Source organism: Ixodes scapularis, unplaced genomic scaffold (assembly GCF_016920785.2).
Source record: "Ixodes scapularis isolate PalLabHiFi unplaced genomic scaffold, ASM1692078v2 PGA_scaffold1__304_contigs__length_218370807, whole genome shotgun sequence".
Taxonomy (NCBI): Eukaryota; Metazoa; Arthropoda; class Arachnida; order Ixodida; family Ixodidae; genus Ixodes; species Ixodes scapularis.
In genome coordinates, this window is record NW_024609846.1 from 106605613 (window position 1) to 106622010 (window position 16398).

At 45.4% G+C, this 16398-nt stretch overlaps 1 protein-coding gene across 1 annotated transcript in view; it reads right to left on the reverse strand.

The window, feature by feature from the left end:
* Positions 1-16398, reverse strand: part of LOC121045697 (sodium-dependent low-affinity dicarboxylate transporter 1-like) — a 73624-nt gene that overhangs the window by 40786 nt on the left and 16440 nt on the right. The window contains exons 4-5 of the mRNA XM_040498810.1: positions 9949-10068; positions 2228-2344 (exon numbers count right to left, since the gene is read on the reverse strand). Coding sequence (XP_040354744.1) covers positions 2228-2344; positions 9949-10068 — 237 coding nt within the window. The remainder of the gene's footprint in view (positions 1-2227; positions 2345-9948; positions 10069-16398) is intronic.

A 16398-nucleotide genomic window follows, 5' to 3' on the forward strand; every position in this document is an offset into this window, starting at 1 on the left:
TTTTTTAGAGCGCAGCTCTTAGGCGCCCGTTTCCGGCTTGAGCGGCGTCGCCGTCGGCGTAACCAAGCGGTGGATTATGGGAAATGTCCCATAATGCACCGCGCGAATACCCCCGGGGTAACGTGACCTCCTCAGGGGGAGGAGGTCACGTGACCCCCTCCCCCTGAGGTCACGTGACCTCCTCCCCCTGAAATCACATAAGCCCCCTCCCCAAGGTCACGTACCCCCCAAGGTCACGTGACAACCCTACCCTCGAGGTCACGTGACCCCTCCAGAGGAGATTGAAAAATGAGGTGAGAAGGAGGAGGGGTATACCCTCCCCTCAGTACCCTTCCCTCCTCCTCCTCAAGAGCTGCGCTCTAATTCGGCATTACAGAGAGTTGTAAACGGCTTTCACTTTTTTTAATAATAACTTGTGAAGCCTAGAACACGCACATGCACACAGACATACACACTGAGGGGTAAAGAATTGCAGAAACAGCTGAGTCCCGTTTTTAAATGGTATCACTTTTTCAACGGGGCTGTGTTCCTGCGGTGCATCGCTGCAGGTTACGTCGAAATGCGACAGCATTGCGTTTGTCTAGCCTACACGTCGTTCTTGAACCAGATCCGATCACACGCTCCGCACGCCACGAACAAATCTTTGACAAATTACTCTTTGAAGTACTTGTTGACCAACGCAAACCTTTGCGAATGGGCGCACTGCTTTTTTTAGTACGATCTTTAGTCGGATTCTTGTTTCTTTACACGACCTTCTGTGGCAGCAGAACGAGTACACCTTAATCCTCTCTCTCTCTCTCTCTCCCCCCCCCCCCCCTCCCCTTTGTCGTCTCATTGACGCTGCGAAAACGACCATACTCAGCACGTCGCCGCTTCTGTTCAGCAATCTCTTCTCCAGTTCTCACCTTTCGTTTGCGAGGGACTGCGGCACATTCAGTGAGCGCCTCGTTTTATGACGCGCAAGTGCGCGCGGTATGGAGAGGAGAACGCCGCATGTACTTCATATACGCTTATTTGTTGGTTTATCGCACAGGTTCCCTAGATGGATAATATGCACGAGAAAGTGTTAAATATTGCGGTAGCTGGTTACAAAAAAACTAACCGAGAAGTTTATAAAAAAAAAGTTTTAAACGACTCAAGCTTCAGGGTTTTGTTTTCTTTTCTGATAGACGGCGCCAGTGTATACTCTCTCCTCGTAGACTCTCGCAAGCGATAGCAACGCCCTCGATCACACACAAACGGAAGCGGGAGCGTCGAGCCTTTTCGCATCTCTCCGAATCCACGAGCAAATTTTGCAATAACGTTTGTCTGTGAATGGCGCCATTTAAATGTGTACTCCGCACAGGCCACGCAGCCTGCAGCATTTCGAAATATTTATTGATACCAGTCTAGCGTAGGGCTTATCTTTTATAAATTAAAATATAAATTGATAACGTTAAGGCACTCAGGGAAATGCTCCGCTGCGGTCATTCTGCTGTCAGAGCAGCCGTAACATACATAGCACGTCTTCATAACCGCGCATTATACTAATCACGTGACCATACGCCGACGCGCTGCTTACAAACATGTAGGCGTTTGCCCACACCATGGAAGTAGGAAGCTTCTGGACGCATTGGCGTCATGTCACCTCCAGAAGCTTTCTGCTTCCATGGTGGGAGACTTCCGGTTTGGAGGGGCACGCCCCTAACGATGACCAAAACCAAAAGACGCCATGTGGAGCGCAGCTACTTCTGCCTCTTGCGCAAGGTTTGCGATGATGTCAGAACGCCAAGCTCTTATTGGCTGATTGAAAAGAAAAAAACAGTGAGTAGACCGCGAGGAAGCTAGCATTAGGGCTACCGACCATCCTTAATATCAAAGCCAATCAGAGCTTGGCGTCGTTCTGACGTCATCGCAACTCTTCCGCAAGAAGCAGACGACTTGCTCTCCACTTTGGACGAACTTGGGCACCCTTGGGGGCGCTCCTAGCGACCGTGACCTCTACTTCCTGCTTCATCTGCGATTTTCTTGTTGGGCTGGCTTGGGCCGGTCTGTCTCCTCCTTTTATTCCTACCTCCATGGCTCACATCAAGTGAGGGCAGTCACTACACATGCGCGGAAACCGAAATCGCGTGTAGTGAAGCGTCTGCGTATCCGCCATTGCGACCGCGGCGCCACCGCATCGGCCTGACGTCACAGAGGATGGGTCAGTCGTGACAATGTTTTGGTGTACGCATGGCGAACTCACTACTCCCTCAGGTAGACGGTGAATAGGAACATCCAGCCCATGAGTGTCGTGAGGAAACCGACGGGTAAGCAGTAGAGCATCCAACTGAGCGTGGTGAGCCACTTCTCGGTTGCCGTCCTGGAAAGGAAACGGTCCTTTATGTAATAATTGACTTGAAGGACAGAAATTTTATGTACCTGACGAGGTGGGTTCACACCATCTCGATTAATTACTGAGACTGGGGCGAAAACTTAAAAATGTCAATCGCGCATGAGAAAGAAAACAAAAACAAAAAACGTGACAGGAGGTCAAAGTCTCAAACGCAGATAAATATGTATCCTGGTGGTACGCCGTTTAGGTTTTACGTCACTTAGGTTAGCCTAGTCCCGAATAGCTGGCGTGGGGATGAGCGAAGAAGATAGAAGTGGACGTCGTTGTGTACCAAAGGTCTACAAGTTGGGGAACCTTACCCCTTTTATCGCGGAGAGGAAGGGATGCCAAACAGCAGATAGAGAGAAGTCAGTTTCCTGTGGAAGTGGGGCAGTGTATGAAATTCCGTTGGCCCATGGCTGCGAATACGTGGACCGAACTTCCATATGTCTAAATGACCGATTAACCGAGCATAGATGAAACTTCAAAATAAAAGCTCCCAACTCGGAAGTAGCTATCGCATCCCCGGGAAAACCGTACAATCCAGTGGGTAGAAACAGAAGTCGTGCACAAAGGACGCAATGACATGAAAAGATGGGTGAGAGAAATGGTTAGAATAAAGGCGATGGGAACTAGTATAAGTCAAGCCTCTTTGTAACTCAGTAACGCTTCCAAAACCTTCCTTCAATTATCTTCTTTTTTTTTTTTTGGAGGGGGGGGGGGGGGGGGAGGTTTGGAGAAAGGTGAAGTGTCGATGTGAAGGTCGATGACGCATATGTTTTGCGGAGGGCGTCCCGGTTGTCTTTGCAGCTTAGCCTCGTCTGTTTGTCTCCCATATGTCGTCTGCATGTCCTCCATGTCCCTTTCTCCTTATCGTAATTACCTGCACCCGCACTCACCCGCACCCGCAAATAGGTGTTATTTGCGGATGCAGGTGAGACGCGCGAAAACTGAATTTGTTCCGAAAAGGAGAAACAAGTGGCAGGGCCGAAGTGGTTTGTGTTCGCAGCAGGGCTTGAGATGAGTGAATGGATTGACCTGTCAACACATTTTCTTCTTCCACGATTGACATTTCAATGTTTTCGCCCCTGTCTTGTGTAACTCATCCAGATGGTAAATGTTCAACAGCTCGCCTACGCTGTCACTGTAATTCAGCGGTTCACACATCTGCGTTTGAGACTGAGTCATAAATGTGTTGCAACGGCATGTGACTGCTTATGATCAGAAAACACGCTTACTCCATTAATCGGGCATAGCCATAGAACATTTCTGATCTGCCTCTATTTCCTAATTCGCTACGCATCGTGGTTTTCTTTATGGGCTTCAAATAATTTTGACACTTTATAAGTGTCCGCCTCTCATAGATAGTGCGTAGCTTTTAATCTAGCAAATGCTGCGAAATCTTCAGTCTTTAGTTCTACGCGGGATCCGGACAAAATGGTCCCAGACAAGATGGCCCCGATCAAAATAGTCACGGACAAAATGGTTCCTAGCAAATTTTCAGACATAGTTTGCCTGGTTATCCGCAGTTAGTCGATTGTTTGCACTTGCTGCAAATTTGTCATAGAAAAAAATGTTTTGCTGAATGCTTGAGATATGGAACACTAACCATTTTGAAGTTTACATATTAAATTAACATTACATGCCAGTAGCTGTGCCAACAAGAAGGGAAAAATATATACTATAGGGATAATATACAAGAGCATTTATCAAATCATGTGTCTATAATTGATATAATCAGCACGAGAAGAAAAACGTTGTTCGAAAACACGCCATTACAATATATATACTTGACGTCCGTGTTTATACAGTGTAAGTCCGGTCTGCCCTTGAGGAGCGGCGACTCTGGTTTACGCTGTGGACGAGAAATTGTGCCAGTGCAGTACGCCTGGGGCGGTTTGCTCATCTTGCGGCTGCCGTCGCGGCTGCGGCCAAGAGGGATTTTTACGTCACGTGACCAGCTCCATGGGGACAAGGAAGTACCTAGCGTCCCTGCCTTATGGCGGAGTGATCCGCATCGCTTCAAGCACAAAAACCTAATTTCGCTCGCAGAAACTGATTGCAGGGACTCTCATCTGAAATCCAATTGACCGCCCCTTTATACTGTAGTAGCGGCAGGTAAAGTTACGGCCAAGGAGGGTAAATAGGAGCCAAAATAAAGAAGAAACCATAGGAGATAAAAGCGGTAGCAGTATATTTATCTACCTCCGCCTGCTGCTATGGTCGAGAGGTTAAAGCGCCGGTACTTGTCGTCGCGGCGTGAAACTTCCGGGTTCAAATCGCGCTAGGGACTTTTTTTTTTCTTTTTTTTTTTGTATTTTGTGCGCGTCTTACTTTTTAGCTGTGATCCTTTTTAGGAAATCATCCACTTGCACTACTGCGCCTTACACGGTATTTCTGTTAGTCCCACCTGATCAGTCCAAACATCAGGGAAAAAAAAGATAAACGCAAGTTAACGCGCTAATACAATCATTTCATTCCATTTGTTGCTCCAAAGTCATTTTAGGAGTTTGCATTAGAGTGAGGGACATAAAATGACTTTGGATCATAAATGTAATTAACTATAATTAATTCCATTTGTTGCTCCAAAGTCATTTTAGGTGTTTGCATTAGAGAGAGGGTTTGCGATGTCGACGCCTGATTCATTTTTGCATTCGGTCGTGATCGTCCGTTAATCTAACTAAAATTCAACAAGTAATGTGGTAATATTACAAAACGATTGCCACAACAAAACGTAAAGAGTATAAATATACTTTTATCACATTCCATACAAGTAAAAGTATGATCGCTTTTATTTCGGTTTTACTACTTTCTCAGACGTTTGACTTGCTGCCTTGCCTGTAGGATTTCGCTCAATCAATGTAGCCACAGTTGCTAGTCTTTTGTTTTTTCTTTTTGCTTGTTTTTTTTTTAATTGTCACAACTGCAGTTTTTATTAGTCCTAAATAGGAGTCTCTTGTCATTGATAGGAATCGTAGCAAGAGCGTTGTATATTTAAAAACACATAAAACTAGTCGCTGGGGAAAGGATGCTTGTTTCGGCTCCGTTAGTCTGAAAGCCATAGCGATGTTGTTATCTTGGTTTCCTTTTAATGAACATTATGAAATGATTGTAATAGCGCGTTAACTTGCGTTGATAATTTTTTTTTCTTCCCGGTGTTTCGATTGAACAAGTGGGACTAATAGTAAAAACCGTGTAAGGCGCAGTAGTGCAAGTGGATGATTTCCTAAAAAGGATCACAGTTAAAAAATAAGACACGCGCAAAATACAAAAAAAAAAAAGAGTCCGCAGTGCGATTTGAACCCGAAACTTTCACGCCGCGACGACAAGTACCGGCGCCTTAACCTCTCGACCATAGCAGAGCGCGCGAGGCGCTGGCGCCGGCGGAGGTAGATAAATATGCTGCTACCGCCTTTATCTCGTGTGGTTTTTTCTTTATTTTGGCTTCTATTTACCCTCCCTGGCCGTAACTTTACCTGCCGCTCCTACAGTATAACGGGGCGGTCAATTGGACTTCAGTTGAAACTCCCTGCAATCAGTTCCTGCGAGCGACATTAGGCTTTTGTGCTTGAAGCGATGCGGATCTCTCCGCCATTAGGCAGGGACGCTATAGGTACCTCCTTGTCCCTATGAAGCTGGTCACGTGACGTAAAAATCCCTCTTGGCCGCGGCCGCGGCCGCAGCCGCAAGATGAGCAAACCGGCCCTGGGGTCTTTGGCGTGCATCACGCAGTAGCGATACACGACTGCACGCACACCATCAAAAATGTAGAGTATGTGCATGATAATGTCTGAATCATCAGGTGCATACGTTTTTTTTCTTTGCAGCGCCATTGCTTTAATTCGAAATTATATATATGGAAAATACTGTAGGATGTTTGTTTAATTTTCTTCCCGCCCCTATACTACGTTTTACTAAAGTCGCAGTGCAGCCGAAGCTACGTGCTGATAGTGCCAATCAAGCAGCTTTGAAAACAAAACCTACAAATGGCGTTCGTCGACTTTTTTGTGCATGCTATTACCGGCTAGTCCGATCAGTCGCAGAGTGCATCGCGACCTTGCGCTTTTAGTGTGTGGGTGTGTATTTGTAGTGACTTCCAAGCTCCGGCTTTGTAGAGCTCTGAAGCGAATAGGAGCCATAGAGCCAAGTGAGCAATGATATAACTTTTAGACCTCTTTAGTTGTTCGCTCAAATGTATTACAAAAAACCTAAATATATTGAAATATACATTACCCGCGTGTTGAATACACGCTCAGAGTAGCAGTTCACTAAAACTTCAAAGAGCGTCTGGAGTGTCAACAAATCACGTGAGACCATTTTGTCCAGGTTTGCACTTGGGACCATTCTGTCCGGGACCATTTTGACCGGGACAATTTTGTAGCGGAACCATTTTGTTTACACCCGTTCTACGCAGATTAGAAATGTTCAAGGGCTGGCTGATAGACGGAGCCAGTGTGTTCTTTTATCATAAACACTCGCAAGCGTAACAACACCCTCGATCACACTCAAACGGAAAAGCATCTGAAGTTGGTGACGGGGATTGTAGGCAACGAGGTAGAGGGGCTTAGAGGGATAAACAGGTATCCCGTTCACCAAGCAAAAGTGACCCCCCCCCCCCCCCCCCCCATTTTTGGCTGCAGCCATGTTGTACAATTTTGACCACTAGACACGTGACCTTACCAAATCCTGATGCGTTTACGCAAAACTGAGTCGAGAGTTGTATGGCGATGGATGTAAACAACATATTAAACTATTGTTTCAATACTGTTAGCCCCAGAGATCAGTGTCTAGCTCCGATAAAAACACAAAATACAGCACCGCGTAGCTGACGGCACCTAGCGGAGCCATATCGAAGCTGCCCGAGTTTCTGTCCTAAAAGAACATTTGGACTAAAAACAAGGGAAACAACTGAGCTCGTCGGTACTGTTATTAAATATCAATAAGCATTTATTTGTGCGCGGCCCTTTGCTAAAATCTGGACGCAAAACTATAAGGTCACGTGTCTAGTGGTAAAAAATGTCCAACATGACGGCGGCCGGGTGGGAGTCACATTCAGCTGCCAGTTTACTCCTCTATCTAGTTGTTTTTATACAGTAACAATGACACTTAACTAAAGCGAATCCTAAACCTAATTAGGTAGAAATTTTGTACAGGCTGTTGCACGAAACGTCGGAGGGATTTTCGCTGCGAAAAATGGGCATCCCAGAGAAAAATATAGGTGTCGTATTCCGACCTGGTCAGTCAGGAAAATTATCAACGTTTACGAGAGTTACGTAATCAATTCTTGTTAAGTAATTGACTTTTGAATAAGTAAGTTTAGACGTATTTTCACTTAGAGAGTTGCTCAGCACTTGTCGAAAACCATTAAACCGGCCAGCATTAGAAATATATGTCTCCTGCAACTTTTTTTGGCGCGCCGAAAAAAAAAGTGCTTGGCGCATTTTTAGGTTTCGGTTTTCTATCGGAATGCATCTTTGCACCAGCGGTCCTGCTTCCCGTGGTCAAAGCGCGCAACTATCCTGTCCTGCCATGTTTTCCTCGCATTACGGAGCTGAACCCAAGAACCAAAGCTTAATATTGCATAGTAATTCGTACAGCAGTATTTTATTTCACCGAGGTAGTATAAATTGCGCGCCTTTGACGCGGGGAGGAGGACCCCCGGCGCAGGCTTAAAAACGCGTTTAAATGGAGTTCGAACGGTGGGCGTACATTAGAGTTTTGCAAAGTTTGCTGATTGAAGGGTATATTTTTTTAATTTGTTTCGCGGGAAGTTCCGCGTGGGGGGCAGAGATAAAGGCTTGGTGCCTGACAAGGCCTCTGCCCCCCCCCCCCCCCCCCGCACAGTTAAGCAGTGCAGTAGAAAAACACAGTGGAAAATACATCAGAGAAATAAAATGCGCCATTTGCCAAACCGATCTGTTAGTAGTAAATAGAACGAAGCATTTGTGCAACATTCTAAAAATATATAAACAAAATTAGAGTTTCATATACCATGAGAAATATACAATACATCACATTAAAATTTGACACCACACAGTGGTATTAATAAAAAATCAATAAAAGGTTTTTCTTTCACACTTAAACATCAAGAAAGAAGGAATGGAAATATGCACAAAAAGCAAAGACATATGTATAACACTCCTAAAGTTTACGGCACTAACAAAGATGAAAAAGCAATTTCACTTGCCACAATCATCCTCCTACAAGCACATTTAAAGCTATTAAAAGGTTGATGGAAATCTACGGACATATCTTTTCTATTCAGAGTTTTATTTATCTGAAAATTTAGCCTTTGTCGGCCATAGCTAGTTCTTATTGCCGGCATCTTCCTTATTGGGTTTCGAATATTGTACGTGCTCAGATTGTATGTTGGCGTAGTGTGGAGCTTGTTTCTATGTATCAATTGTAATAATTTGAAATATAATACTTGATCTGCTTTTAGCGTATTATATTTATTAAAAAATGGTTGCGTGCTTCAATTTCTTCTGTCTCCTTTATAATTTTCATACATACGCAAGATTTTTTTCTGCAAGATAATTAGTTTGTTGTAATTAGTTTCTGTCGTGGTTTCCCACACCAAGATGCCATAGCTCATTTTTGAGTAAAATAGAGAGTAGTATAATGTTTGTTTAAGCCAGGTCGGTAGTAAAGTGTGCACTTCGTATATGCTACCAGTAACTCTCTTGGTCAACTCATATGAGTTGACCAAGAGAGTTTCTGAGTAAACCACTCCCCCAAAAATTTTTGCTCTGTAGCTTGCTCCAGCAACGTACCTTCAAATGTTATGTTGACAGTATTGTGATCGCGTTTGTTTATCGGCCTAAAAATAACATATTTTGTTTTACTGGTATTTAGACCTAAGCGATTTGTTTCTAACCATTTTGAGAGTTTTAAAAGATAATCATTGGCTAATATTTCTACGATCTGTTTTGTCTCACCAGCAAAAAAAGATACATTTGTGTCGTCTGCGTACATTATTAACTGAGGGGAGCCAGGTATTTCCGTTATATCGTTTATATAGACTAGGAATAGCAGAGCCCCTAGAATAGAGCCTTGGGGAACGCCATGTTTTATTTTCATTTTGCTGAATGACCCATTATTTAAGCATACATATTGCTAGCGTTCATTTAGATAACTTTTAATTAATTTTAGCGCTATTCCTCGTATACCATATATATTAAGTTTTTTAAGTAAAATATCGTGTTGCGCAATGGCACAGTTGCGACGCTGCCCTTAAGGTTTGTAATTCAGACCATACCTTTACGTTGAATAATTAAAAAGTTAATTACTCGAAAGTAATGAATAGCCTAATTATTCTAAACATTAGCAATCCTTCACTCGTGTTGGAGGGGGTGAAAGTCGTCGAGGATTTCTTAGCCTAGTTGTCGCCCCTGTCTCCTTCGACAGGGGAGTAGGGGAGGAAAGCAAGGGAGGGGGGGGGGTTCTTAAAGGTTGACCCTTTAGCCAAGACGATATCAAGCTTTTTTCTGTGCCAGGCGTGCTTCGTGCGAAAATCACATGTATGTTTTTTGCAGGAAGGATACTTGGCCGGCGTTGCGTGCCCTGCGCAGCGACGTTCCGACTCGTCTCACCGGTTAATGTATTCGACCACCTCGATGTTGGCCTGGTGTCCTGTAACAAAGGACATTCCCCCGAGCGTTGCGGAGTAACCGATGCTGAGCAGGAAGGTCTTCCGGAGCTGCTTGCTTTTCCTGTTTGTCAGTCGCCAGCGGAACGGGAGAAATACGAATGAGAGCGGCATAGCCAAAAGCCATTGCTTGCCTCATCATGATTACCGTTTCACTTTGAATGATGCCATAACTGAGAGCACCGTGTTTGCAGCTCGTTTTGTAGAAGGCTTATTTGGTGCGGCGCCTTAGACGTGTCTTTCTCCGTTCAACCTTTTCTTCTCGCACAGGATTATATCTAACTGAAGTTTGTGCCCCGATACATGGACGGAGCTTTCATTCCGGTAGACGGAAACTTTGAAAAGCATGCCCAGATTGTACGAACCCAGCCGTGCTACCTTTCAGATATCAGGTCGGATCAATCGGTATTTAAGGGCAACCCTCACAGTTAACCTTTTTAATTTGAACGCATTAACTGTCCCACTGAGCGGAGCCGGCCGCGTCTGTAACCGCGAAAAACGTGCGAGAGATTCCCACTCTCCCGGCGGCGTCTGTAACCGCGTAAAAACGTGCGAGAAATCCCCAGCGAAACGGCTCCCTATTGGAAAGACCAGTTTGAAAATCTAACTTGTCATACTGGTATTTAAACTGGTCAAACTGGTATTTGGACTGGTCAGACTGGTCTAACTGGAAATCAAACTGGTGGAACTGGTAGTCAGACTGGTCTAACTGGTAACCAGATTGATCTAACTGGTCACCAGATTGCCTTCGAACTGGTCACCAGATTGGCCTGACTGGTCACCATATTGACCTAACTGGTCACCACACTGGCTGAACTGGCAACCAGATTGACCAAACTGGTGACCAGATTGGCCAAACTGGTCACCAGATTGGCCAAACTGGTCCTCAGACTGGCCGAACTGGTCCAATTGGTAACCAGATTGACCAAACTGGTCACCAGACTGGCCAAACTGGTCCAACTGGTAACCAGATTGACCAAACTGGTCACCAGATTCGCCTAACTGGTTACCAGATTGACCCCTCTTTTTCACTTTATTTGTAGGGGTGTGCGAATTGGATAGCGCAGAGGCATTCGTAACCTTCACTGTGCAAAATAAAGTCGCAACAAAAGGTTCTGTTAACAGTGTTGAAGCTATTTATTTGTCATATATGTTCTACCATCTCGCGATTGTCACAGGGCGACATGGTACTACAAACAATTAATTCATTTGCAACTGAATTCATGGCATATTAATGCCCACACGAAAGGTCAGCTTTATTTATTTAGCTAGAGAACACTTGATCAATCCAAAAAAAGTAAGAGCCAACATACTTCGATATTCTTAAAGGTTTTTTTTTTAATATTTTCTTCCCAAAAATAGGTTAAACCAGTTTAAATTCTACAAAACTTGAGATAAAAACGTTAATAACTGCTGCACCATGCTTTATGTGGGTGATGGGACAAGTTTACTCGAATATAACGCGCCCTCGATTGTAACGTGCACCATTTTCTCGAGGTCCGAAAAATGAAAAAAACGCCATGACTTCAATCGTTCCCACTTGGACTTTATAATTTTCCCGCTTTTTACCAAGGCCTTTATCCACCCTGGCCTGCACCGAGAAGCCGCCTCCAGGCTCCAGCGCAAGTGCCCGAGGCCGAGGCAGGGAGCCTCTATTGTGATGTTGGAGAAGCGCGGGAAAATGTGGCAGTATGAGTCAGGCCCCTGGAATGCGCCGGTGCCCTGGGCGCCCTGGGTGCCCTGGGTGCCTTGCAAGGGGAGAGGTGCTCACGTGCCAGGACGGGGAGCGCGCGGGCCAATCAGCACGGCCCTCGCGCCCGCTCGAAGCGCCAGTCGGCGTCAACGACAGCTCCGGCAACCAAAAAAAGAAAAACAAAAGAACAAACAGATCTGGCGCGACGGTTGGGCGCACGTTGGGCCGGTTGGATCTTTGTTGTTTGGGGCCGCTGTTCTGCTTGGGGAGGTTACAAGTTGTCTTCAAGCTGTGTTTGTATAAGATAGTTAGCAGGAGCCTTGAGTGCTGCCTCTGCCGATGGTTCCTGTGGCTGACGACGTCCTCCACCTGAGTTCCACTCGCTCGCGGGCGAAATGGCTGCGTCCCAGAACGGCGTGTTTGGAATTCGCTCCGTCCTCATTGCGGCGCTGGCAATGGCTGCCTCTGCCTCCGCGCCAGCGAGCCAGGTAAGCAGGCTCGACCATTTGGATTCATTTTCATAATTAGATGCATGTGAAACTGAACGTTTCAGCTACACGATTTGGAACAGCTATGCTAGTAATACAACCGCCAGCGTGCATGCAGCTTCAGAGATATATTCTACCATAATGGGTGCGAGTTGCGTAGCGGACGACAGATTGGGGAGGCAGGAAGGGGGTAACAACAGGATCTTTTCGCTCCTGGGCGTTGCTTTGCGTAAAGGCTGAACCGCATCTAAGCGATTAAGCGAACGACGGTGACAGTGACGAGAATCAGCGACGAGCGACGGAGATTTCCCACGGTCGGTCGTCGCGTCGCTCGGTTTTTGGATTTCTAGAAATCGTCGCTCATGCCTTGGTCGCTTGCTGCCGTCGCTTTCATGCGGTTTGTCTCGGCGCGCGAGTGACCGAGCGACAGCGAAGCGGATCGTCGTCGCTTCTCTTGTCGCTCGCCAAATCGTTTAAATGCGGTTTATACTCAATTGCCGCTAGACTAGCACCACATGTACGGTTGGCGCACGCTTCCATATTCCCTCTCATACTGTTTATGATGGTGCATATTTTTTATTCGTGGCATTAGTTATACACACCGTTTCAGAACAGACGGGTGCGAATTAATCTGCCATGGCTCTAATTTCTTATGTTTATTCTTATTTCAGATGCCTTGAGGTACTATGTTATCCACCACCGGGACCCCGACACTCCAGAAGATGTGGAAAATTTCGCCGACCGGCTGGGACTATAATGAATAATATCATGAAAATTTTTTAAATTGTAAATATGTTTTTATGTTTATTTTTGTGGTCTGAAGTATGTGTATGTTTTGTGAAAAAAAAGTGAATTTTATCTGTTTACGAAATGTGTTGTCGATATTACCAGTTTAACTGGTTTAACTGCTTGGAGTGAACCAGTATACGCAGTGGTACAGTATTACCAGTATACACATTTTCACAGTCAGACCTGTATGTACAGTTTCACAGTAAGACCAGTATGCACAGTTTGTTTGTCCAGTTCAACCAATTTAACCAGTGGCAATAAGCCACTGGTTACCAGTTCAACCACCATGACCAGTTCAACCACCATGACCAGTCAACCAGTGTGACCAGTTCAACCAGTATCAAACTGGTCAAACTGGAGCAATATCCAAGTTTGAACCTGGTACCAGTTTGAACTGGTTGCCAGTTTAAACTGGTCTTTCCAATAGGGCTCCCAGATAGCCATTGGCCGTGACGCGCATATAGTTCCAAGGAACGGCACCCCATAGAGAAGCCCTCTTCCTGGCGCTGCGGCCTGGACGCCGGTAAAAGGGAGAGGGTGGAACGCGCTCGGCCGCCGCTCGCGTGTCAGGCGTTGCCGGAGGGGGGAGGAAAATGGCTGGGGGAGGGGGGGGGGGGGGTGGCTGCGGCCGCTTCTACTTCCCTCGGCACCGAGGAGCATGCCGGGGCCTGAGCCGTCTTCTATACATATACTCATCTCTGTTACGTCACGGCGCGGTGGTGGCGCGTCGGACGCACTTCCGGTCCGGGGCTGTGGCCGGAAGTGCCCATGTGAGGCGTGTATTCCTGTGTTGTTTTGAAAGGAACCAGACAAAAACCTGCCTTCTCGTCAAAATGCTGCGACTGGGGCTACACCAAAAGGGTCGAGAAAGGTTTGAAGGTCAGTTTTCATGCGCTCGGTTCGTCCGAGAACGTGGATATGTGCCGTGAAAAGGGAAAACCAGACGCCGCCTGACCACGATTGCTTGGGCGGGAAGCATTCTGGGTTGAATTCAGGGATAGTTCTGGCGATCAGATTTATTTGTTTTGTTCCAAAATGAACGCCAGAAAACCGTCAAGTCGTACGGACCACCTGCGGACTACGTTCAGTGCGTCTTCAAGTTCAGACGGTCGCTTGATCGTTGGAACTGTCGTCTGCTCTTTCAAACGTTTCTGCTTGTCGTCTGCTCTTTTAGAGGACACCGACCCGTAGATTAAACGTGGGCCCGGTACTTGCGATAAGAAGTAAGTGCAGGCCTCAAAAGACTCCAGTTTGAAGGTTGGTAAGCAGGCTGGACGTAAACAGTAGATACAAGGAGATGTTGATCACTGTTACCAGTGGCCATCACCGACTTGTTATGCCTGATTCACTTGGTTAGATACTGCTTGCGATTTTCAATATCGACGTCGACCCTCTCAGCTACGGTTCACGCTTTTGCAGACCGAGCGACGTCGCTACTGAAAATTGCGAGCGAAATCTCATCATGTGAATCAGGCCTTAGCGTCTATTCTGCGGCGTCAATGCGGAATGAATCGCCGCATGCCAGGTTATTCACGCGAAGTTTCGCGTTGTAACGAGCCTCGTTGATTTCGCTGACGCCGCTCAAGTAGTCAGACATCGTTAGGAGGACATAGAATCAACAATTCCAACGCGAAAAAGAGCGCGGGGACTCACACCGACGTCGACAACATCGTTTTCAATGGTTTGTTTATGGGCGACGGCGAGCTTCTTGCTTACACCCCCATCGCCCATGCGCGGCGCCAGTGGCGTCCGCTAGGAGCGCTCCGGGCGCTGCGGTTTGTTTTGTAAACATGAGTTGGTGTATATCGCCGGCGGCCGCAACCTCGGCAGTAGCGAAACGTGGCCGTCCACGCCAGTACACCGCAGGCGAACTAAGGGAGCGGAAGAACGACATTCATGCTTTCGCATTCACAACTCATAGGAAGTGCTGAGGTGTCCTCGGATTTTCTTTTTTATTATTTACTGTCTTTTCTTTTTTGGTGTCAACGCTTCCTTAACGCAATAAAGAAAGTCAAATTTGAAGTGCAGTACTCATTTCGCTATGTAATGCTATTAAAAGGCACTGTCGTACTGTTACACAGCAGATATAGTCGGTGATCAGAACCAAAATTTATTCATTCGTTCATTGATTCATTCATTGCTTTATTTCCAATTTTGTTTTCAAAATACACAAAAAACTGTTTGGACCCATAGCTGTTAAGGCTAGTCCGGGGTCCAGTCGTAATATAGGTTCAAAACGCGGCAGCATACAATAGACTCATGCAATGCGCAAAAACAACAACAAAAGAAATCACGTTCTAGAAATAAATAGCGTAACTGCATCTCATAATCACGAAAGAATCTTTTTAAGGACGACCGAAAGTTATTTTTCAACTTTATATTAATAGGCATTTCATTCCAAACTAGAGCACCATAATATTGAATCAGCCTTGGTCTATATGCATTATAGCATGGCGGTAAATTAAACATATAATTGGCTGTAGCCTTTGCTTGTCTTTTGGGAGATCGAAATAAGTTCAAGGAAAGGGGTTCATTAGATCTTATGATTTTACGAACTGTTTGAGCTATTTTTAATTTGTAAATATAGCTGAATGGTAGCACGTTCAGCGATTGGAAAAGAAGCCTACTAGGGTTAGTTGCTCTTGAAAATGTTATAAATCGTATCGCCCGTTGTTGCAAGCGAGTTACCGGATCTAAGTATGTAACGTAAGTATTGCCCCAGGATTCAATACAATAAACCAGCGGACTGTGCACGAATGCAAAATAGAGTATGCGCAAAATTTGTAAATCAAAACATTCGCGCGCCTTTAATAATGTATAGCAACCATATGCAATTATTGAACACATGTGCTTAATTTGGCTTTTCCAGTGCATATCAGAATCAAACAGAACACCTAAATATTTATAACGAGTAACATGTTGTAATTCCGTATTATATAATTGTATAACTATCTCATCGTAATTATCGCCTTTTTCTTGGGGTGAAACACTGTATACTCATATTTATTTAGGTTGATTGTAAGTTGATTACGTGTAAACCATGTCAGTACCCTAGCCAAATGCTCATTGATTTTATACTGCAAGTCGCCTATCGTAACCCCAACAAAAATCAGTGCCGTATCGTCGGTGTACATTATTGCTTCCGAATATTTTGAAGATGACGGAAATTATTTGCATGAAGAGAAAAAAGGATAGGCCCAAGAACTGAGCCCTGTGGTACGCTAGTTAAAACCGTTTGGGAAGTAGAGATAAATTCATTTATTCCTACGCAGATTTCGTTCTCAAAAAAGACAAAGAAGACTGGTTCGAATCGTTTCCTGGCATTCCTGCGGCCTTGCCCTGATGTACTGGAATGTAATTGGTCTTATCTCTTCTCTTCTTTGATTTTACCAGCGTTTCGAGAGCTTCACTCGCATCCGTGAGC